At 40.5% G+C, this 25,539-nt stretch overlaps 1 protein-coding gene across 1 annotated transcript in view; it reads left to right on the top strand.

The window, feature by feature from the left end:
• Positions 1-25,539, top strand: part of LOC126236673 (TBC1 domain family member 19) — a 169,122-nt gene that overhangs the window by 65,508 nt on the left and 78,075 nt on the right. Inside the window, exon 6 of the mRNA XM_049946160.1 lies at positions 2,704-2,824. Within this exon, the coding sequence (XP_049802117.1) occupies positions 2,704-2,824 (121 nt within the window). The remainder of the gene's footprint in view (positions 1-2,703; positions 2,825-25,539) is intronic.

The following is a 25,539-nucleotide window of genomic DNA, read 5'->3' as shown; positions in this document are numbered from 1 at the left end:
TGGAAGTAAGCTCAGTAACTGTTGGGCCTCATCCTCATAACAACTCCGTGATTCAGCTGTCTCTTGGACACAGTTTGGCAGTAGCCATTCATGCAGACAGATGGGTTGCTAGTGGTCATGTTCAGATAAAGTGCTGCACAGTACTTGTAAGTAAGTTAGTAAACCACAAGGCTGCTTTTATATGTGGCCCTGCCTCTGACAGTGTAGAACATGCTGCGTCCTCTCATATATATAATACTCATTAAAAATAAATTATACTCATCTCATCTGGACAAATCAGTAATTTCAAATTACTAACTAACCCCAAAAAATTCTGCTCTCCCTGCATCAAAAATGTTTTAAGTGGTAAGTTGAAAATCTTGAAAATCTAATAATAATTTTGGGGTAAAGGTATATGAGATTCTGAGATCAGATGTGAAACTGTTCCCACACTGGTTGAATATTTTGTCATTTGAGGATGGAATATGACATTTCTACAAAGAACTTTCTTGTATCACAGACAAAAAAGTGCAGATAACAGGATAACTCATCCTTTTCATAGCAAATCTACAGGGTGTTTCAAAAATGACCGGTATATTTGAAACGGCAATAAAAACTAAATGAGCAGCGATAGAAATACACCGTTTGTTGCAATATGCTTGGGACAACAGTACATTTTCAGGCAGACAAACTTTCGAAATTACAGTAGTTACATTTTGCAACAACAGATGGCGCTGCGGTCTGGGAAACTCTATAGTACGATATTTTCCACATATCCACCATGCGTAGCAATAATATGGCGTAGTCTCTGAATGAAATTACCCGAAGCCTTTGACAACGTGTCTGGCGGAATGGCTTCACATGCAGATGAGATGTACTGCTTCAGCTGTTCAATTGTTTCTGGATTCTGGCGGTACACCTGGTCTTTCAAGTGTCTCCACAGAAAGAAGTCACAGGGGTTCATGTCTGGCGAATAGGGAGGCCAATCCATGCCGCCTCCTGTATGTTTCGGATAGCCCAAAGCAATCACACGATCATCGAAATATTCATTCAGGAAATTAAAGACGTCGGCCGTGCGATGTGGCTGGGCACCATCTTGCATAAACCACGAGGTGTTTGCAGTGTCGTCTAAGGCAGTTTGTACCGCCACAAATTCACGAAGAATGTCCAGATAGCGTGATGCAGTAATCGTTTCGGATCTGAAAAATGGGCCAATGATTCCTTTGGAAGACATGGCAGCCCAGACCAGTACTTTTTGAGGATGCAGGGACGATGGGACTGCAACATAGGGCTTTTCAGTTCCCCATATGCGCCAGTTCTGTTTATTGATGAAGCCGTCCAGGTAAAAATAAGCTTCGTCAGTAAACCAAATGCTGCCCACATGCATATCGCCATCATCAATCCTGTGCACTATATCGTTAGCGAATGTCTCTTGTGCAGCAATGGTAGCGGCGCTGAGGGGTTGCCGCGTTTGAATTTTGTATGGATAGAGGTGTAAACTCTGGCGCATGAGACGATACGTGGACGTTGGCGTCATTTGGACCGCAGCTGCAACACGGCGAACGGAAACCCGAGGCCGCTGTTGGATCACCTGCTGCACTAGCTGCGCATTGCCCTCTGTGGTTGCCGTACGCGGTCGCCCTACCTTTCCAGCACGTTCATCCGTCACGTTCCCAGTCCGTTGAAATTTTTCAAACAGATCCTTTATTGTATCGCTTTTCGGTCCTTTGGTTACATTAAACCTCCGTTGAAAACTTCGTCTTGCTGCAACAACACTGTGTTCTAGGCAGTGGAATTCCAACACCAGAAAAATCCTCTGTTCTAAGGAATAAACCATGTTGTCTACAGCACACTTGCACGTTGTGAACAGCACACGCTTACAGCAGAAAGACGACGTACAGAATGGCGCACCCACAGACTGCGTTGTCTTCTATATCTTTCACATCACTTGCAGCGCCATCTGTTGTTGAAAATTGTAACTACTGTAATTTCGAAAGTTTGTCCGCCTGAAAATGTACTGTTGTCCCAAGCATATTGCAACAAACGGTGTATTTCTATCGCTGCTCGTTTAGTTTTTATTGCCGTTTCAAATATACCGGTCATTTTTGAAACACCCTGTAGCAATAATGGTAAAATATATAAAGTGTTGTATATTGTTTGTAATGAAGAGACCACAAGTTTGTTTGTTTAGTGTAAAGCTGAAAATTGGTCATATGTTTTCAAAGGAAAATAAGTTGAGCAAACTTTTAAATAACTACTCATAACAAATAAGAAGAAATGAGAAGCACATTTATTATTTCAAGCAAAGTAAGTGTCCTTAAACTAGTGCACTAAATTTAGACTGTGATATTAAGATAGTCTGAGCAACATACAAAATACCAATACATTCAGAGTCCTTTCTTCAGTAATTGTTGTAACATCTTCTTGTAGTAACTTTTAGTCCTCACTTTTCACTTTGTGTTCATTTCTGTCACTGTTGTCTGTCTATTTACACATTGCCTAATACCTGATTTCATGAGAGTTGAATAGTTCTTCCAATTGACACTAAAATGCACTAACATCAGTTTCACCTGTTTCCTCTCTAGTGGTAATGCCTCAAAAACTGATGAAAAAAATTGAAAAGGGCTGTTTCTTTGTCAGTAATATCAATTAAACAACATTTTCTCTGATTTATCTTCATGGTGCCAAATGCTTACTCATAGAAATATTTTGGGACTTTCCTAGAGAATGCTGTACCAAGAAATATCCAGAGGTGAGCCTCTACTGGGAGTGAATCCATACATGGGGTCCACAACAAGCAACTTCCCAACATTAGAAGTAGAACGTACAGTGCTTGGTGAGAAAGGTATACTAAATAGCTTCCATCTCAGTTTATCTTCATCTCTTCATAGAAGTTGGAAAACACAAGATCAGATTTAGGTGCATGCTACAAATAACTGTTAGAAAGAGATGTTATTATAAATAGGTTGGAATTTAGTTAAGGTATCAACTCACCATATGCTTGAGGCATTAAATTATTGGTGTGCACGTAATAAAGACTTAGAACATCCTTGATCTTTGTTGTCCTGTTGTCTTCAGTTACATGTAGTATTAAGCTGATAATTTTCAGGTTATGCCCATCTGTATACCACTAAAAAAAATAATAATGCCATAAGTGTTTCACCTTTATTTCTTGAAAGGCATCATCAGTGGCAAGGTTTAGAGACCATTTTGCTATATCCACTGCAGTACTGCTGAAGTTTGAGAGAAAAGTTATGTTTGTATTCTCAGTGCTGTGCTAGTGAAATTTCAAAAGGCTGGAAGCAGATGAACATCTTTAAAAACCATCAAACCAAACATACATGTAGATCAGCAAGCATGAACCTTGCCACTCATGATACCTTTTAAAAAATAAAAACATAATACAGGATGCCCATAAATGTTTGCCCTGAATACAAAACAATGTATCTTTATATTGGATACAGTAAATGAAACTTCTGTTATACTACACGTGCCTCTACACATTATGTTTTGACCTCCACATAAATGCTTAATGCAGCTAATACACTTCAACATTTAAATCACTGCAACACATGCACCCCTGGTAACACACAAAATATCGAGCCAGTATTCAATCTCTTGCCACATATCCTGCAACATGTCTGGTGTGATGCCAATGGTGTCTCTGATGCATTGTTGCAATGTCACAGTATCAGGAACTGCTGTTTTCTACACAATATCTTTCACATATCTCCAGAGGAAGAAATCTAAGGGAATAATGCAAGATGCTCTCGGGGGCCATGGAAGTTGGTTGTCTTTGCCCATCCACCTGTTGGGAAAGGTTTCATTAAGAAAATCACCAACTTTCAGACTTCAATGAGAGGGAGTGCCATCTTGCTGAAAGATGATAGTGTCTTGCACATGCTGTAGCTGGGGAGTGGCATAATTCACCAACATGTCTAGGTAAACATATTCACTTACATTGCTTTGAAAGAAGAGAAATGGACTGGTCACTCAATCACCACTTGATAACCCACGCCACACCTTTGGACTGTCCTGAATGTGTTCTCGTATGATATATGAATTTTCTGATCCCCACATCCATACATGGCATTTAACGGAGCCACAAATGTGAAATGTAGCCTCATTGGAAAACACGCATGCTTCAAGAAATCATTGTCCTCTCAAATGGTTCAGCACGTCCATTGTAAACTGTTCGTGTTTTGGGTGATCATGTGGTTGTAATGCCTGAACAATTTGGACATATGTATGCATGCAGTGTAAGATTTTTGTGAACCACTTTATGCACTGTACTCTCTGGCACTTGAAACTCCTGCAAAGCATGTCTGATCAATTTCTGCTGTGACCTCGTAAATGTGGTTTGAACTGCCTGCACAGTCTTCTCCAGAACACAGCATCTGCTGCATGTTTGTTCTCAACTGACCCTATTGCTAAAAAAAGTTTCCATTCATTTTATGATTACTTTGACATCAGATGATTACTTTGACATCAGATGCTTTCTTCCAGTAAAGAGACACAAACTTTCGCTGCACAGTAACCAGTGATCAGTGATTTGGTTTCTGTTAGCCACACATTGCATTGAGCTTTCTCCTGGGGGAAAGTAATTTTTACAATATAGCTCACACAATGCTCCTTGTGCCGAAGTGTTGAATAAGACACAGCTGTACAGAAACTTTAAGAGTTCCGTAGATCTGTAACCAAAAAATAAATAAAATCATATAAAAATTTTAGCATCATAAATATAATTAATATTTAATCTTGAAATCAGGGCACACATTTATGGACACCCTGTATGTGTGCTATGATAAAATTGGTTTTGTTCAGTTGCACGTAGATGGACACAACCTAAAAGTTATCAAAGTTCCTGATCTTTTGTATGTATCATTCTTCAGAGCCAGTGGAATATGCATGCACAAACACACACACACACACACACACACACACACACACACATCATTCCACGTGGGAAAAATATATCCAAAAACATAGATGATGTAACTTACCAAACGAAAGCATTGGTATGTTGATAGAGACACAAACAAACACAAACACACACACAAAATTCAAGCTTTCGCAACCCATGGTTGCTTCGTCAGGAAAGAGGGAAGGAGAGGGAAAGACGACAGGATGTGGGTTTTAAGGGAGAGGGTAAGGAGTCATTCCAATCCTGGGAGCGGAAAGACTTACCTTAGGGGGAAAAAAGGACAGGTATACACTCGCGCGCGCGCACACACACACACGCACACACACACACACACACACACACACGTGCACACACACACACACACACACACACACACACACACACACACACATCCATCTGCACATACACAGACTCAAGCAGACATATGTAAAGGCAAAGAGTTTGGGCAGAGATGTCTTTACATATGTCTGCTTGTGTCTGTGTATGTGTGGATGGATGTGTGTGTGTGTGCAAGTGTATACCTGTCCTTTTTTTCCCCTAAGGTAAGTCTTTCCGCTCCCGGGATTGGAATGACTCCTTACCCTCTCCCTTAAAACCCACATCCTGTTTTCTTTCCCTCTCCTTCCCTCTTTCCTGACGAAGCAACCGTGGGTTGCGAAAGCTTGAATTTTGTGTGTGTGTTTTTCCATTACCATGTACTTGTATGGAGAGTTGTTTGTTACCTTTAGTTCTTCTACTATGTATTATTCACCAAAGCCTTTCCATTACCATATTTATAGGTTGGGATTTGAATTCCAAGAGTAATAGTGTGGCTTAGCTTTGGTGTCATAAGACTGTGCAAAACTTAAGGACAAAATAGATAAACTAACATAACATATTACAAACCTGGTGTAAATGTATGGAAGCACAGGAGTGTGTTGCCAGAGGTCTCCCAGTCATCCACAGAAAGCTGGATGCCATATTGTGCGAGGTCATTGTGATTATAGTGCTAGATGGGACTAGCCCCACAACATGAGGCAGTTGAAGGAATAAGGAAAGACAGTGTGTGTCAATCAGTGAGCAGTTACAGTGCACCATAGTGGTGTTCTTCTTTATAACATGGCCCAGAGACAACATCTGGGTGACTTCACATGGGGAAGAATCATTGGGGAACTGGAGGAAGGACAAAGTGTGACGAGTGTAGTCCAGGAGTTTGCCATTGTTCACAGCATTGTTTCATGTACATAGCAAGCATGCCAAACCATGGCCACTGTTGCCTAAAGGAGAGGAGATGGTCAACTACAGCAGCAGGTGACTACTACATTGTGCAAGAAGCAAGAAGGAACTCACGTCAAACACAGGGTAATTCCAACCACATTTAACATGGCTGCAAGGCATGCTATCTCCTGCTTCCCCAGTGGAATGGCAACTGCGTAAGGGTGGTCTCTTTGCCCGACAATCAGTACATTGTGTTATGTTGACAGCTGCACATCGGTGGCACCATTAGTGAAGATAAGAAAAGCATATAGAGACTGGACCAATGAAGAGTGGGATCATTTGTTCTTTAGGATGAGAGTAGATTCAGTCTGCTTAGTGATTATGGATGTATCCTCATCTGGTGAGAGATGGGAACACATAATGCACCCAGGAACTGATTGTTTGGTGGTTTAGGTATTATGCTGTGGAGAGGCATAATGTTGCATGGGCAGACTCACCTCCAAATCTTTCACAGTGGTATGCTCACTTGCCAACATTAGTGTGGCACTTTACTCCTTCACCTTGTGCTTCTTTTCATAGGTGCATTTTGCCCAGACTTGATTTTTACAGGTGACAAAGTGTGAACAGTGCAGTAAGAGTAGCTCTTGCAAACAAATATTCAGTGGATCGACTGGCCTGCCACTCCTTTGTCTTAAATCTCACTGAGCAGATGTCGGATGAATTGGGGAGACACAATGCAGAATGTCCACGTGCACCAATGACCATCCAGCAGCTGTTAACCATGCTGGTGGAGAAATGAAATACCCTTCCACAAGAACTTCTTGCCATCCCTGAAACCAGCATGAAAGCACATTGCAAAGCATTCATTGCCAACAATGGTGACCACATACCCTATTAAAAACTATGCCCCACCTGTCATAATTCCAGGGGTGACTTCAGTGTAATTATTGTCTTTGAATAAAAATGTCATTTATGTTTATCTCATTGTGTGATTCTTTCAGCTACCTTCTGTATTACACTGTAGCAGTTCTTTCTATATATGGCCCAAATTTCATCCAGTTATTTTATTTGGCAGTGACACATCATGCAAAGACTTCTTTCATACTGAAGTTTTGCACAACAGTGTTATTTTCTGATAGTGTCAGTACTGTGACATCTGATTAAAATAGAAAATCCAACAAAAAAAACTCGTCATTTGTAGCTATGTATTGTGAGACCACCTTGAGTGATCTGATGTCATGTATCATGCACAGCTCATCAAGATTAGCACATAAAAATCCACTGTTCTAATCATTAAAGGCATGTTTAAAGAGTTTGGTGAATGGTATAAAATAAATAAAACAGAAGGCAAAATGTAATTCCTTTACTTCCTTTCAAATTAATCTCTTATCAGCTATAGTACTTCTTGATGTCAGTGAAGGCCTCTATAAGAAGTCGTTGAAGCACTTTTATCAAATATTTTTTGAAGTCTGTTGAAATGTGGTGCAGAGAGCTACGCATTGAACCATAATTATTACCTAACAAACTCTGTATCAAAATGGTGGCTTCCAGATTGTACCCCCAAGAATAATGGTTTACAAAAATGGTGAAGCTTAATGATGTATGTCAATAAAATATTTATCAGTCACCATGTATGTTGCCATTTCCTCGTCAGTCCTTTTGTGCATCACAAATTGTAAACAGATGTTCCACTTTTTATAAAATCTAGTGAATGGTGGTATTAATACTATCCTTTCCAACCCCAGTTTCTCAGATTTCTGTATCACAGATAAAACTTTGTGTCAACATCTGTTAAATGTGTTGATTGTTGATATTCTTTGGGATCACCAGCCCAGATGTAAAACATCCTCAAAATTTTGCCTTCATTTGTATCCCCACGTGATGCTTCAGTGACATTAGATGCTTCAGTGGTAAAAACCCTGACACTCCCTAACTCAACATGTTCAGCACTTCACAATCAGAGTTAGTTTTGTGGTGTTGTCCATTATCTAGAGGCAAGCATAAGTAGGCAGTTACCTCAAGTCTTAGCCTTACTGAGTTACCATGGTCGTAGTATGATAGATTACTTGTTAGTTGGCCTGGAAATGGATTAGTCAGTATGTTTGGATTATTATTTGCTTTATTATTGTTTGACTTTAAGTGAGTAGTTGATTTAGTTGTCCATGGGTGATTTTACAATGAGAATGAATAAATCAACTGTAAAAAATTGAAACACAGTACATAAAAGTCTACACCTGAACTTAATATGTATAAGTATCTAAATAAATGCCATAAATACAGATATATCAATATAGTGATTAACAAGTAATTGAGAATATGGTTAGTCATGTATTTCTTAGCCACGGAAAGATATATTCGTATACTCTGAGAACTGGAATCATTTGTTTACTCTTTTTATCATATGGAAGATTGTTATAAAATGGGTCCTTATCAAATAGACTCAACCACTTGCTTTGTATATGGTAGTTTATCCTATTTCTATAGTGATGCACTCCTTTGTTTGATAAGGCAGTGCAATGTGTTTTCAAGTACAGAATTTTTCATGTATCTACCATGATAGGACAATTAATATGTGTCGTTCCTTGAAGTTTTCTCTACAGAATTGTATTGAGGACATTTATTTAAATACACCTGATGATTTTCTTCTGCAGCCTAACCAACATTATCACATTGGCAACACTACCCAAGATCACTTTACAGGACATCATGTGTGAATATGAGTCCACAGCATATTATAATAATTTTTGTCTATTTACTGTACTAGCTATCTTTCTTATTAAGAATGTCTTTGTACTTCTTTCTTGGCCTCTTGATCTGTACATATACAGCAATCTACATGAAACTTCTAATCCCTAGTCTTTAATTTCTTAGTGAAACTAAAACTAAGGAAAGTAATCCAAACATCTAAGGAAAAGCATGCTGAGAAGAAGACAGCAACATCAGGAAGCAAAATAAAAACAATATGGGATATAGTGAAAGCAGATACAAGTAGAACTTGAAACAAACATAATTATCCATAGCTAGTTAAACAAATCACATTGTCTGACAAAGAAGAAGCACTTCTATTATTCGTTGGCACTGAAGATGAATGAAGAGGGAGGTAAAGATTCATCTCAAAACTAGATATATTAGGATTAAAGTAGAAACAGTAAGTTTTGAAAATAACTGTTGAAATATCTTTCAGAAACCAGAAGAGAATGCATTAAATCAAATTCGAAAGATGCAAGTGTAGTGAAAATCATATGCTGAGTCCACAACTCCATCTACATGAGAAATCATTTTTTGTTTACTTTAGAATGATGAATGAATGTTTTGATAAGATTTTAAATCTCATTAACAATGTTGTGAAAAGGAAAGTTGCTCTCACCATATAGTGGAGATGCTGAGTTGCAGATAGGCACAACAGAAAGACTGACACAAATAAAGCTTTTAGCTATTAAGGCCATTGTCAACAATAGACATAGACTCACACACACACACGTACACACACACACACACACACACACACACATACACACACACACACACACAAACACAACTCCACACACGACTGTAGAGTCAGGCAACTGAAACCGCACTGCGAGCAGCAGCACCAGTGCATTACGGGAGTGGCGACTGGGTGGGGATAAGGAGGAGGCTGGGGCAGGGAGGGGGAGGGATAATGTGGTAGGTGCAGTGGACAGTAAAGTGCTGCAGGTTAGACAGAGGGCAGTGGAGAGAGGGGGAGGGTGTAGCGGAAAAGAAGAAAGACTGAGTGTGATGGTGGAATGACAGTTGTGTAGTGCTGGAATGGGAACAGGGAAGGGGAGGGTTACAGGAAAGTAGGATGTATTACAGGGAAAGTTCCCACCTGTGCAATTCAGAATTCTAAATTCGAACCTAACAAAGGTTGAGGCCAGGAGGGTTATGGGAAAGTGGTATGTATTGCAGGGAAAGTTCCCACTGCACAATTCAGAATTCTGAATTTGTTAGTCACTGTCATCACCCATCCAGCCCCTTCCCTGTTCCCATTCCATCATTACTCTGCCATCATTCCACCATCATACCCAGTCTTTCTCCTTTTCCGATACTTCCCCCCCCCCTTTCCCTCCCCCCCTCAACATGTCTCCACTGCCGTCTTTCTAATCTGCAGCATTTCACTGTTCGTCACCCCCACCATACTATCCCTCCCCCCTCCCTGCCCCAGCCTCCTTCTTACCCCCACCTAGTCGCCACTCCCGTCATGCGCTGGTGCTGGTGCTAGCAGTGTGGTTTTTGCTGCCTGAGGCTGCAGTCGTGTGTGTGAGTTGCGTTTGCATGCATGTGTGTGTGTGATTAAAAAAATCTGCTCACAAATTGGTGATGTGGGAGCACACACACAAAAGAATTTAACTTTCACAAACTTTGGAGCCAATGACTCCTTCTGGCAGAAGAGTTGAAGGAGAAGGAAGAGAGGTGAAGAGAAGGACTGGAGAGGTTTAGGGAAAGGGGTACAGTTTAGAAAAGTCACCCAGAATCCTTGGTCAGGGGAGACTTACTGGATGGGATGAGAAGGACATGCTGATTGTTGGGGACTGCACCAGATGAGATTTGAAATCTTGAGAGCTTAAAGGTGGAAAACAGGGTAATATGCAAGAAAGAGATTATTACTAAAACATCATGTATGAGTTAATAAGAGAGAAAAGCTAAGTGTATTGTATGTAACAGAGGTGGGAGGGGGAGATGGCAAAAAATAGACAAGTCAGAAAATGAAAGATGTGGAAAACTCAAAAGGAATGAGGAAAGGAGTAGTTACTGTGAATAAATGCTGAGACAGAAGGAATTAACATAAATTAAGGCCAGTTGGGTGGTGGGAACTAAGGACATGTTGTAGTGTTAGTTTCCATCTGCGGAGTTCTGAGAAACTGGTGTCTGTGGGACGAATCCAGATGGCACGTGTGGTGAAACGCACTGAGATCATAACTGTCATGATGTACTGTATGCTCTGCAGCAGGATATTGTATGTTGCCTTTATACACCCTCTGCCTGTGCCCATTCATCCTGACTGATGGGATCTACCGCTTGGTCGGTAGATTTTTTTTGTTTTTAAATCTCTTCCATTTACATTACTTTATGGGTATAGCAAAACTGCAACTAAACGTGCATAAATACACATTTTTATTTGTACTACAAGACTTTTGCCAGTGGAAAAGCTCCAATATGCATACCATACATATGTTGTGCACATCTCCTCCACTCCCCTCTCCCTATCCATCTCCACCTCCTCCTCCCTCTCTTTTTTCCTCTCTTTCTTCCCCACCTCTCTGTTCATCTCCTCCTCCTCGTCTTTCTGTCCATATCCTCCTACCCATCACCTCCTCCCTTCTCTCTATTCACCTCTTCCTCCCTCCCTGTCTCTATCCTTCTCCTCCTCTTCCTTTTCCACCTGATCCTTCCCCTCTTTGTGTTCATCTCCTCCTCCCTCTTCCCTCTGTCCATCTCCTCCTCTCACTCTCTTGCTCCACCCCTCTTCACTACTTCCTCTGTCTATCTCCTCCTCATCACTCTCTGTGCATCACCACCTCCCCCCCCCCCTCTCTCTGTCCCTCTCTTGCTACCCTCTCTCTTTGCTTATCTCTTCATCCCCCCTCTCTGTCCAACTCCTCCTGTCTCTTCTCTCTCTACCCATCCCATCCTCCCCTTTTCTATCGATCTCATCTCATTTGCCCATCTCCTACTCCCAATACCTGTCCTCTCCTCCTCTCCACTTTTGCAGTGCTCATCATTATGTGTAACCCCAGGAATTCATTCCAATACTACCAGCACAACATGCTAGTTGTGAAGGGCAGCCTTGGTGTCAGGCATTACCAATGCTTTTCACCATCACTCCTTCCCCTAGGGGAGCTACGTGTTTCCTATCCATAAAGTAATCATTTTTAAACAATAAGCACTATGTGTACCAAATAGGGTCAAAAATTGATGTAGTGGTTTAGGAGAGATGTGGAACATATGTACATACATGCACCCACATACATCCACTGTCATAAACATAAAATATAACCCCACTTTTATGTACCTGGAATTAACATTTTCCTGCTGTTTACGAGATCTTTTTTCATTTCTGTCAAATTTCCTATGTCTACAATGTTAATTTGCACCCGATTTTGTGTCAACATATTTACAATTTTCCTGTGATTTACACATTACGAAAAAATGTTCATGTAGAAAAAAAACACTCTGGCATGATGTTGGCTGTCCAGTAGTGTTTACAAATATTACATGGTTAAATTTTTTGACACCAGTCCACTATGCTCAGTAGATTTGAACTGGTAAACATGTAAAAGTTGGAACAATTCAAGCCCTATCTCCTGTCGCTGCCAAGCCCTACTTGGCATGGTGGCTGATGGGAGTAACTAGGTTCATTCGAATAAAGATATTATAACAAATCACAACCATTTCCAAAATGTTTCTGGTGTGCAAACACAGTTTTGTGGTTGTTGTGATCATTGTGACACCTTTTTTAACTATTTTTAGCCTGTTTCAGCGTTTAGTCACATGTAGCACTAGTGGACACCATTATTCACTTTGCTTTGCTCAAATATTTTTAGTTTAAACACAACTTCGTTTACATATTTTTTTCATGTTGAGCAAAACGTGTACCAAGAGTTTCTTCTCGTTGTCAAGTTCAGTATTTACATATGTATTTTTTGTGATGTTACACAAACAAACAATGTGAGTGATAGTTTGCATGTGTGTGATTCTCCACATAACTGAGGAGCCACAGTACCTGATAACCCCAAAAAGACAACTACAATGAAAGAGATGCAGAATAACAAGTTCAAACACCACACAAAATGCTTTTGTACATATTTGCATGTGACAACGAGAAAAAATTCTCAAAAAATGATGTGCTAAGCATAAAAAAATATGTAACTAATACAGTATTTCATTATTTAAATAATGACTGACAGCTGCAGAATTTCTAAAACATTGATTATGACGTATGAAATTGAATCAAACCTTCCTACTTCCCAGCCAGTTATCAGTTCCAGTTACATCAATGGTTTTTATTGGATAATAAACCTTTATTAAATAATAAACAAGTCTCTGACAAGTATTTTGATGCCTGTTATGTACATGTATCATAAATATAGTGCAAAAATGCAAGGGGGCATCCTATACATAACTTTTACAGCTTAAAACATTGTTTCCCACATTTTAACCTCTTTTTGAAGTACCTTGAAAAGTGTAAAAGTGGGGTTTCACTGTATTAGCTAAATAACTTGCTTGCATAGACATTTTTTTATTCCAGTCATCTTCTCCCCTCTCTGTCCATTTTCTCTTCCCCTGTTTTGGCCTCCCCCTGTCTTATCTGTCTCCTTTTACCCCTCTCTTTCTAAATCCTCTCCCTCCCCTCTCTCTTCCCATCTCCTCCTTCCCCCTCTCCATCCTTCCCCACCTCCCCCTGTTCTCTGTCCATTATATATTGCACAGTTGCATATATCTCTCCCTCCCCCTTATCTCTTTGTCTATCTCCTCCTCACCCTTTCACTTCACATGTTTAGCTCCTCCATCTTTGGTTTCATCTCCTCTGCTGCCCACTCACTGTCCGTCTCCTCCTCCCCCCTCTTTCTGTCCATCTCCTACTCCACCCCTCTGACTGTCCATTTCCCTCTCTCTCCTCTGTCAGTCCACCCCCTCGTCCTTATATCTGTCCATCTCTTCCACTCCCCTCTCTCTGTTGATCTACTCCTCCCACATCTCTCAGTCCCTTTGCTCCCTGCTCTCTCTATCCGTAATCTTCTACCCTCTATATGCCTATCCAACTTGTCCTCCACCTCTTTCTGTCCATCCCGTCCTCACATCTCTGTCCTTTATCTCCTCCCCATTCTCTCTATCCATCTCTTCCTTCCCCCTTTCAGTAACTATTTCTTCCTCCTTTTCAAGCCATCTTCTTCTCCTACCCTCTGTTCCCATCTCTTCCTTCCCAAACGCACTGCCCATCTCCTCCTGCCCCTCTGTGTGTCTATCCATCGCCATCGCCCTCTCTCATGATATTTACTGCTTTGCAACATCGACAATGTATAAACACTGTCGATAACAATGCCTCTGAACAGGACTCACAGCAACTCCACTGCACCAACCACCTAGGCACAGCTGCACCAGACTTGACAACACCTGACCAACACTGAGTGTCAGGTTCAACTCTGTCACCAGGAGTGATAACCTTCAGCCAACTACAACAAACATTTGCACAACTGGCAGCCATGCCTTGTGCAATGATATTCCTGTGCAAGGATGACTATGCTAGTTCCTAACACAGTTTGGCAAAGTGGCACACAATTGCTGGTACTGTGTGATTGCCCAAAAGAAAAGTGTATTCTGTGATAGTTCAACCAGATAACAGCAACAATTCAAGTCATCTCTCCTTGCAACACATCAACGAAACGTCTTACCTGTCCCCTCTTCAGCAGAGTGGCAGACTCTGCATTTTTTTACCATATACATAGACAATATTTTCTCATTGACATAGGTTTGAACATGAGTACCTCACCCCACATGAACACTTTTGGGCATTTTCCAGCAATGAGTCACTCTTGCCACCCAGTTCTGCACAGCAAATGACTCCTTTATTACCATCTAAGGATATGCATCTCGTACCTTAGATCTCGGCTTCAGGGAGTTGTTTTCTTGGAACTTCCTCATTGCAACTGTCACTGAACCAGTGCTCAGCACTGACGTCCTCTATCGCTTCCATCTATTGCTGGATTTAGCATGTGGCACACCACAACATCAAGACAACTGTCACTCCATTCCTGGCATCATCAGTTATGGGCCCCCACCACCACAGCAGTGTTCTCCTACCTCTCTCTTGTAAGGCACACAGGAGTGATAAAACTCAGTGATATCAGCATGACTGCCTTACATCACTGGCCCAACTCCAACAATTCTAACTACATTACTTCAACACAGCGTTAGAGTGGACAGTAACAGCCTCGATGTGGCCCACTCCCCTAGTAGTGTTTCGATGTGATGAGAAGATGAGTGAAGCATGAAGCGAATGTCACCCCCAAGCGATGGCTGGACATACTCGTACCTCCTGGCCCTGCCAGATGTGCTACTCGAAGGCTATTAGAATGCAGCCCATCAAAAAACCAAAAATTAGGCATGTTCTAAGAATATGCCAGGCCAACATTGAAGGCTATAGCAGAGTCAAAGTTGATATCGTCTCAAAAATTATGAAAGAAAATGAGGTAGATGACTTGCACTTCAAGAAACACATACCAATGTGAGTTCAACTTACCAACTTAAAGTGCAAGAATTTACCACAGTTGCCTCCAAAGGCCACGAAAAGCATGGAATTGCAACACTTATTAAAAATGAGCTATTGAATAACACTACAGAGTTTCCCAAGCCCACTGACTTTGCCATAGGGATCAAATGAAATGACTTAGTCAACATGTAGAAACCTCCATCCAAAAATTGGGCATCTCCATTCTTCCAGATGTAAGCCACCTAGCAGTGTACTTTGTGGATTTCAGTTCTCACCATTTCAGATGGGGATACCACTCCTGTGATGACCAAGGTCTCCAGCCAGCAGATTGGGCTGATGTCAGCAGTATCCATCTCATATACGATGCTAGGGACAAGGCCACATTTACATCGAATGCATGGAAAACTTTAACTTCACCAGATTTCTGTTTTGTGATGACCAGTAATGATGGGATCACAATGCAAGCAAAGCGAACTGTTTTGACATGGCTGCTGAAAAGCCAGCACTCACCAGTCATTGTGGAGATTGGACTGCAGGTACCAGTCATAGACAGCCTACCAATCCCCCATTGGAACCTTCATAAGGCACAATGGGACAAATTCCAATCTCACATGGAACAAACTGTGACCAGAATTCCTCCAATTCTGATAAACTATGAAAGGTTTACCAAATTGCTGCTGTGAGCAGCCAAAGAAACTAACCCATGTGGAGCTGGAAGAGAATACATACCAGGCTTTACCAAACAATGCGAATCTCTTCTTCAGGAACACAACAACACTGGAAATCCCCAGACTGCAGGCTCACTGACCAAGCTTCTTGACAAAGAAAGAAGGAAACGTTGGCATGAGCTAGCTGACCAGCTTGACTTCACCCATTCCAGCCATAAAAGTTGGGGCCTTCTCAGAAAATCAGGAGATGCTGTACATCCTAGATGCAAACAGAGTGCTGTTAACCCTAATAAAATAAGCTCAGTTATACTTGAAATCTCCAAGATCCATTGTCCCTACACAACAGAAGAAGGACCTTAAAAAGCTCATGACTGAAGAACTGCGCAGAACAGTCAGACATTGTGAGCACTCTGTCTGAAGAAGAGTTGATAACTGCAATAAATGACATCAAATCAAGGAAAGTGGCCAGACCTGATGGAATCCTACCAGAGTTTCTAAAGAACCTAGGTCCAAGAGCACGCACATGGCTCTGCAAATTTTTTTCCACCATACTTGAAACTGGAAACATCCCAAACAAATGGAAGGAGTCAAAGATAATAGCTATCTTGAAGCCTGGAAAGGACGAGAGAGATCCCAAGAGCTACAGACCTATCTCTCTGCTGTGTGTGATGTACAAACTTCTAGAGAAGATTCTTCTAAAGAGAGTGACCCACCTAACAGATTCAGCAATACCCTTGGAGCAAGCTAGTTTCAGGTTGAAGATGAGTTGCTATGATCAAGTCCTGGCACTAATCACGCATATTGAACGTGGTTTTCAGAACAAGAAAAAGACTGGTTTATTATTTATAGACCTCTCAACTGCATACGACACAGTATGGCTTAAAGGATTACTGTATAAGCTTGCTACAGTAGTCAAATGTAAGAAGTAATTAAAGTTCTTTTATAATATGCTATCCACAAGGACATACAGAGTATATCTTCACAGAAAAACAAGCAAAGCCCGAATCCTCAATAATGGACTGCCAGAAGGCTCTGTGTTAGCTCCTTTGGTGTTTAATTTGTACATCTCTGATATGCCGCAACACAAACATGGAAGTTCTCCTATGCCAGTGATCTGGCTATTGCTTTGCATGGAAAGTCATTCGAACAACTGGAATCAGGCCTAAATTCTGACTTGGTGCAGCTTCATAACTACTACAGGACCTGGCATCTAAACCTTAATGCACCAAAACAGTAAGCACAGTGGTGGACCTGAATAACAAACAAGCAGACAGGAAGCTGCGTTTGAATGTAGCAGGCCACAATATAAGACATGAAAGAGCACCAAAATACCTGGGTGTTAAACTGGACCACAGCCTAACATTCAAGACACCTGCAGTATGTCAGCCAAAAACTCAGAAGCAGAATCAATATCATCCAGAAACTTGCAGGCTCTGCCTTGGGAAGTAATACTACAACATTTCCCACTTCCTCCTTGGCCCTAGTTTACAGTGTTGCAGAATACTGTGCACATGTATGGACCAACAGTTCGCACGTCAATGAAGTAGATATTCACCTAAATGACACCTTGCGAACAATAAGTGGAACAGTGAGACCTACCCCAATACCATGGCTCTCTGTGCTGGCAAACATTGAACCTCCCTCACTCTGCATACAATACGCAATCCAAAGAGAAATGCAAAGGACTGCTGCTGACACCACATTCCCAACACAAGGTGATCTGCATGGCTTGACACAAAATCAAGAAAACCCTTCTAGACCCACTCCTTGAACAATCAGGACACCAGAGCAGAATGGAAACACCTATGGCAACAAGCAAATGTTAACAATGGACACCTCATTAAGAACCTGGCTGGTTGTGTTCCTGGCCTCAACATCCCTCACAGAACCTGGGTAGCACTAAACAGAACGAGAACTGGTGCTGGACAGTGCAACAAGCTATTGGACAGTGCAACAAGCTGATGGACAAGTGGTGCTACGTGGACGATCCTCACTGTGACTGTGGTGAAATACAGATGATGCACCACATAATCAAGTGTGAAATTCATGGTTTTTGGGATGGTTCACTAGAGGATCTGCATAGACTCACAGACTATGCCATTTCTTGGCTTTGTAATTACGTGTTTCTGTTTAACTGTTAATTTTTTTTTGACAGATTACAACATGTATGCACTATAGGTTTATAAGTACTGTAATATGTATAACTAAATTTATAATGAACAATGTTTTGTTGCATTTGCATGTTAATTAAGTTTCCCATGCTGAATGCATATAGTACCGTAAGGCATCGGGCATATCGAATGCAAAATAAATAACAAGGTTGGAGTCATTACATGTTCAGGACAAAAATGAAATCATATGATGAAATATTGGTGTAGCTTGGATTAACTTACTGCAGCACAACACCAGTTTCATCCATTTTCTACTATTAACCCATTAAGTACTAAATTTTTTTCTTCAATCTACATTCATTTCTGTGTTTACTGATAGACATAGAGTTGAGGAAAAGGAATATAAAATAAAAAAAATGTAATAACCTCGAAATAAATGATTTATTTTATTCTATCTGCAAATGGGGATCATGACACATGCCACTGCCTTTTTACATTTCATTTTATTTTTTGTGCCAGCCAACAAAACAACCCCCCCCCCTTTTTTTCACATTTTCTTTGTTTCCACAGTGTTGTGTGTTCAGCCACATGTCTGTTTCCATGTTCAACTTGAATAAGTGAAACGGATTTTGGGTGTGATGGACGTCCTGCCCTTTTCAGATCAGAAGCAGCAGATGCACAAGATATACACTTGCCACCATCCTCCAAAATTGAAGCAGTGGAATATTTTCATTTGAGAGGCAGTAGATGACATGCATGTTGACCAACGCTACATCTAATGCATCAGTGAACTATGGGAAGTACCATCTCTTACCTCGAAGTCTCACACAACATTTCTGCACATTCCAGCCCAGTTTGTCCACACCTCACATATGACTCTTATATTCTGAAATCATTCTTGGCTGTGGAACTTGCACTTCTTTGTTCTCAGCTTTGCTCCTTCTCTTTACTTGGCTTATTGGATGCATTGTTTCATGGTTTGCATGAGATTTACACAATTGTTATCCTTGCGCATTGCTGCCATTATCTCTGTATTCTTGTCAAATCTATAATCATACACTCCTCTTCGTTTCTTCTTCACGCTGTTCTCAGATTCTAAAGGACAGTTATTCATTCAGTTCATAATGGCAGTTCTAGTTGCCCTTACTCTCATTTCCAAGAGCACATTCATCAAACAAAATCTTGTGAAAAAGATTTAGAAATACACACATCAAAAAAAGTTTTGCATCACCCTGGTTCCCAGAACTCCTGAAGACAGACGTTGACTGTAGATATTGTATCACAGACACAATCACTTTGACTGTTCAGAGATGTCACTAAACCCACCCAAAGATGTAAACAACCATGCATGAACAGTGCCTGTTAGACAAAGGGGGTCCGACAACCGATCAGTTCGTCATTCCACCTGGAAGGAGGTACACGGCTCGTGTTGTCTGTAGTTCAACCATGCCTAGGCTGTCAATACTGTGGTTTGATCACATCCGCATTGTTACTTTGTGTCAGGAAGGGCTCTCAACAAGGGAAGTGTCTAGGCAACTCGCAGTGAACCAAAGTAACGTTGTTTGGACATTGAGGAGATACAGAGAGAAAGGAACTGTCGATGACATGCCTCACTCAGGCTACCTAAGGGCTACTACTGCAGTGGATGACTGCTACCTACGAATTATGACTCGGAGGAACCCTGACAGCAACGTCACCATGTTGAATGACACTTTTCATGCAGCCACAGAACATCGTGTTGTGACTCAAACTGTGCGCAATAGGCTGCATGATGTGCAACTACACTCCCGACATCCATGGCGAGGTCCATCTTTGCAACCATGATACCATGCAGCGCAGTACAGATGGGGCTAACAACATGTCGAATGGACCACTCAGGATTGGCATCATATTCTCTTCACTGATGAGTGTCGCATATGCCTTCAACCAGACAATTATCGGAGATGTGTTTGGAGGCAACCCGGTCAGGCTGAACGCCTTAGACACACTGTTGGCAAGTGCAGTGAGGTGGAGCTTCCCTGTTGTTTTGGTGTGGCATTATGTGGGGCCGATAGGCATTCATCTACATGGATGACAATTCGCGCCCCCATCATGAACATCTTGTGATCTATGCCAAATCGCCATTGAGGAGTGTGACAGTCTGGACCAACAGTGCCTTGATGAACTTGTGGACAGTACACCATGATGAATAGAGGCATGCATCAATGCAAGAGGACATGCTACTGGGTATTAGAGGTACCGGTGTGTACAGCAATCTGAACCACCACCTCTAAAGGTCTCGATGTATGGTGGTACAACATGCAATGTGTGGTTTTCATGATTAATAAAAAGGGCGGAAATGATGTATATGTTGATCTCTATTCCAATTTCCTGTACAGGTTCCATAGCTCTTGGAACCGAGATGATGCAAAACTTTTTTGATTTGTGTATATTTTGTGAAGTTCAGGATTCTGCAGAAAAGAAATCATATTCAACACAGCTGATCCGCCAAGTCCCATAACTGAAACATCACTTGTATCCTTCAATCTTTCTTCATAGTCTGACACAAATCTCACTGGTTTCCCACGAATGAAATATTTTAGGTTATGGTGTCTACAGTATCGTACCATTTGCTTATCAATGCTCAGACTGTTGGAAAAAACTTGAAATTTCATGAAATTATTATTCAGTAAACCCATCAACTACAAATTTTAAAAAGTTTATCCTTTTTGTCAGGTGGGGTTCTGTTCAGACATGTGTTATCATTCTAATGAAGGTGGCACTTTATTTCCAGATATCTGTTACAACTCATACACTGTCATACACCTTATATCAAAATCCTCATCTTCATTCCAGTATAGCTTTTCCTGTGGAAGGGTATGGTATCCAGTGAAGAGTAGTATACATATGAACTTTTTTATGCATACATTGGATAACTCATAGCTGTGATTATTGTTCTGTGTAGTGTATTGGACACTTTCACTGACAAAGTTCATATAGCTGACCATCAAAAAATTCTTCAAAGCAATCAACAGCAGATTTTCCTTTTAGTGCTGCTCTGAAATTGGATTTTCACTGTTCAGTTTCTGCTGTATCAGGACAGGTTTTAGAATAAATCGCATCTTCTGTTGTCCAATTAGAAGTCACACAGATCCTCACTGGGAAATTCTAAATTTTGAACTGTTTGTGAGGCATATGGATTCCTTGCTATGCTATCTGTCAGATAGCAGCAAGAAGTTAATAGTCCATGTGGTTTCAATGTAAATTTTCTTTGGGATTCTGATAGGGAAACTGATCGGCAACTCTATTTGAAACCTACAATTTGATTTCAGTAATTAACTTTCAAACATGTGTGGATAAAAACAGTAGGGCTGCAACTGATAATGTTTTATTAGATGGAGATAAAAGCAGGAATGTAACTGTACACCCAGTAACAAATGCTCTCTCTGACCACGATGCGCAGTTAGAATTAATAAAAGATAGTCGCTTATAGTACAGACAGTCCTCAGTGGAAATCAGTTAGAATAATATTAATGACTCCAGAACAAACATTTTTAAGAATTGATAATAATGGTAGGGAAGGAAAGTTGCTACTCACCATATAGCGGAGATGCTGAGTCTTGATAGGCACACCAAAAAAATTCACACAATTATAGCTTTTGGCCATTAAGGCCTTTGTCAGCAATAGACACACACGCGCCTGCACTCACACACACACACACACACACACACACACACACACACACACACACACACACTCTTGCGCAAACGCAACTTGCACACATGTCTGCCGTCTCAGACAATTGAAACCACACTGCGAGCAGCAGCATCACTACATGATGGGAGTGGTGACTGGGTGGAGTAAGGAGGAGGCTGAGGCAGGGAGGGGGAGGGATAGTATGTTGGGGGTGGCGGACAGTGAAGTGTTGCAGTTTAGACGGAGGGCAGGAGAGAAGGTGTGTGGGGTTAGTCACTGTCCTCACCCATCCAGCCCCCTCCCTGTTGCCATTCCAGCAATACACAGCTGTCATTTCACCGCCACATCTAGTCTTTTAATTTCTTGTTATTTCTCTCCTTTCCGCTACTTAACCCCACCCACCTTCTCTCTTGCCCTCCGTCTAAGCTGCAGCACTTCACTGTCCACCACCCCCACTATACTATCCCTACCCCTCCCCACCCTAGCCTCCTCCTTACCGCCACCCAGTAGCCACTCCCATCATGCATTGGTGCTGCTGCTCGCAGTGTGGTTTCAGTTGTCCGAGACAGCAGACGTGTGTGCAGGTTGCGTTTGTGTGTGTGTGTGTGTGTGTGTGTGTGTGTGTTTATTGTTGACAAAGGCCTTAATTACCGAAAGCTGTAATTGTGTGAATCTTATTGTTGTGCCTATCATGACTCAGCATCTCCATTCTATGGTGATTAGCAACTTTCCTTCCCTAATATTGTTACATTCCATCCTGGATTTTCCATGGCTTGGTTTTTAAGAATAATTTAGAAGTGGATATTTAATCTTTTCCATTATAAATTCCTATCATTATTTTAAAATAGCATTCCACATAAGCTAATCAGAAAGCATATTTAACAGCCATGTAAAAAAAAAATATGGTTCACTAAAGAGACATTTTCATACATTCAGCTATTTATACTATTAGGGTTATTGCAAATTTTGGTGATAAACATCATTAAATTAGCCTATTATGCCTATTTTCATTCACTGCTTTCAGATGGCATCATATTTTGGGGTAATTCATCATTAAGAGAGAAAGTATTCATTGCATAAAACATGCAATCAGAATAATAGCTGGAGCCCACCCAAGATCACCTTGCAGATATTTATTTGAGGAACTTGGGATATTCTCAGTACCTTCACAACACATATATTCATTTATGAAATTTGTTATTGATAACCCATCCCAGTTTAAAAATAATAGCAAAGTGCATAATTACAACACTAGAACAAAGTATGATCTTCACTATTTTGAGTTAAATCTGACTTTAACACAGAAAGGGGTGAATTATGCTGCCACAAATATCTTTTGTCATTTTCATGCCAAACAACGTTTAGAATTCTGCCAGACAGCTCCTTCTGTTCGGTAAGAGAGAGTGTGTGTGTGTCTGTATATACAGACACATTCCATATAATTACAAAGTGTTGTATGGAACAAGTATTAATGTAATGTAACTAAGATATTCAAGGTTACATCAGATACTTTTACTCAAGGCCTGAACTTACATTGTCATGTTTGTAGCATGCCCATTTTCAATGACTGACAAATAGTGCTAGCTTCACATTAGAATTTAGCATGTATTCAATTTGTATCATAGACATAGGTCTACATATTGTGTATTACAGTAACTAGGGTTCCATATCAATTACTATTTCTACTTAAAATCTTTTATATACTGAATGTAATTGATATAAGTGTGTTATATATTACAGTACATCATCTTTCATAAGAATACCAGTTCAGCAACTATCATCTTGTATTTACAAAGTTACTGTTTACATCTAGAGTTTGTTCGTTGTTTTCAAAATTGAACAAAGTGTTTGGTAAGAATTTGTTAAGTACAAATGCTACACTATTCTCATAAAGTTAATGCTAATTCATGTATGCTTTGTAATTTGTGTGTCACTGGCTGTTCGTGACAATTGTACTTGTGGGTCGATTTCACTACTTGTTTTTGTGCTTTGATTGTTATTATAATCCATACACACTAATGTTGACATCACATCATGATACACTGTGTTCTCAAGCCTGTGCTGTAGACAGAAATCTATCGTATATTCTATGAAACAATAAGTTTATGTTGGAAACTAAGCTTGTAGTATCAGTATAGACTTTATGCTTGTTTCATTAAATCTGGGGGTGACAGGACACTGCCTGAGCCTACATCACCATCTTCTTTATGTTTCCTTGTTGTATCGGTGACATATGTAATACTGCTGATTTGCAGTACTTTAACATTTAGTCAATTTTCAACATAGACCTAGGGCTACATATCATACATTCCAGACACCATGAGGCTGCAATAATTAATAGTTTTATTTATTACCAGTTTTATCCAGACTGCAAGTTGGATGAATACTGCACATGTTACTTTACACAATAACATCAGTTCATGAACTATTGTCTTATATTTATGTAACCACTATTTACACCTAGTGTCTATTTGTGGGATTCTCAAAGTGTATACAGTGTTTGGTGAAAGCTGTTTATTATCATCTATGACACTTCATCATGGCCTCTATCCATTTTGTAGCACAGTTCCCATCATTGACAAGCAGACCTAAATAAATTCTGAAGCACATCTTGTGAAATAGCCAACACTGCAACTCAGATTCAAGCTCTAAGATCCTAGAGATCCCTTAAGTTTTTTTTATGACCCTGACTTCATGTATCCCTAGGCAGAGGTATCCAAGGGTGTCAAATCAGGTGAATGTGATGGTCACAGTCTTGTTGAACCTCCATCTGTTACTGAATCTTTGATTTAGGTCCTCTCTTGGTATGAGATGTAAATGAGGGAGTGCTCTGTTCAGTTTAAATACCACAATGTCACCAAAGCCATCTTGCTGATGCTGTGTTTCCAGAGATTGCTACTGTACCTCAAGGTAAATGTTTCCTGTAATTGTCTCTTCTGCAAAAAAAGAAAGTTTCAGTGACTGTAGAGTCTGTGAACCCAAGCCACACATTGACTCTTGGTGTCTCTTTCCCATTCCAGGGTAGCATAAGGTAGCTTGTTATACCATATGTGACAGTTGTGTTTGTTAACTTTACCACAGATGTGGAATGTGGCCTCATCAGTACACAAAATGTGATCCATGAGGTGTTTGGTTTTGTGTGCAGCTTTTATCAAATCATAACACAGAGCTTGGTGAGCTGCGTAATCTTCATGGTCTAATTTCTCAAACATCTGAACATGGTATGTTTTTCTTTTAAGGGAAAGTTTAAAACTTGCAGAATCATTTATTTTGGCATATCTAACTCATTGATTAAATGACACATTCAGATTTCTTTTGAATGCTTCTCTGATTTGCCACACAGACTCTTGTGGTACAGGAGGCCTCCCACCATATGATTCATCAGGGGTTTGACTTTTGCAGTTTTTTGGAACTGATTGACAAATAACTTGACGCTTTCTCTTGTTGATGCTGGCTTGTGAAATTTCCAAGTGAACTCATTTTGTACCTCCAGACTGCACCTCCAGATAAGATAAACCACACAATGAGGCTCTAACAGCAGCCACACATTCTTCTATCATAACCATTCTTCTTTATTATCCTGAAAAAGAAGCAATAGGATGATATCACAGAAATTTATTATAATTGTGTAGTCTGTAAATGCATCCATTATTAATTAGAGATGGATTGTGTCTTTATTACCACCTTGATTGGGATCCCCCCTGTGCCAATGTCATCTATACTGGTGCTGCTTGAAAGAACAAAGTTCTATA

This window comes from Schistocerca nitens, chromosome 1 (genome assembly GCF_023898315.1).
Source record: "Schistocerca nitens isolate TAMUIC-IGC-003100 chromosome 1, iqSchNite1.1, whole genome shotgun sequence".
In the NCBI taxonomy this organism is placed as follows: Eukaryota; Metazoa; Arthropoda; class Insecta; order Orthoptera; family Acrididae; genus Schistocerca; species Schistocerca nitens.
Note: the sequence above shows the minus strand (reverse complement) of the source record. Positions and strands in the feature narration are given on the sequence as shown.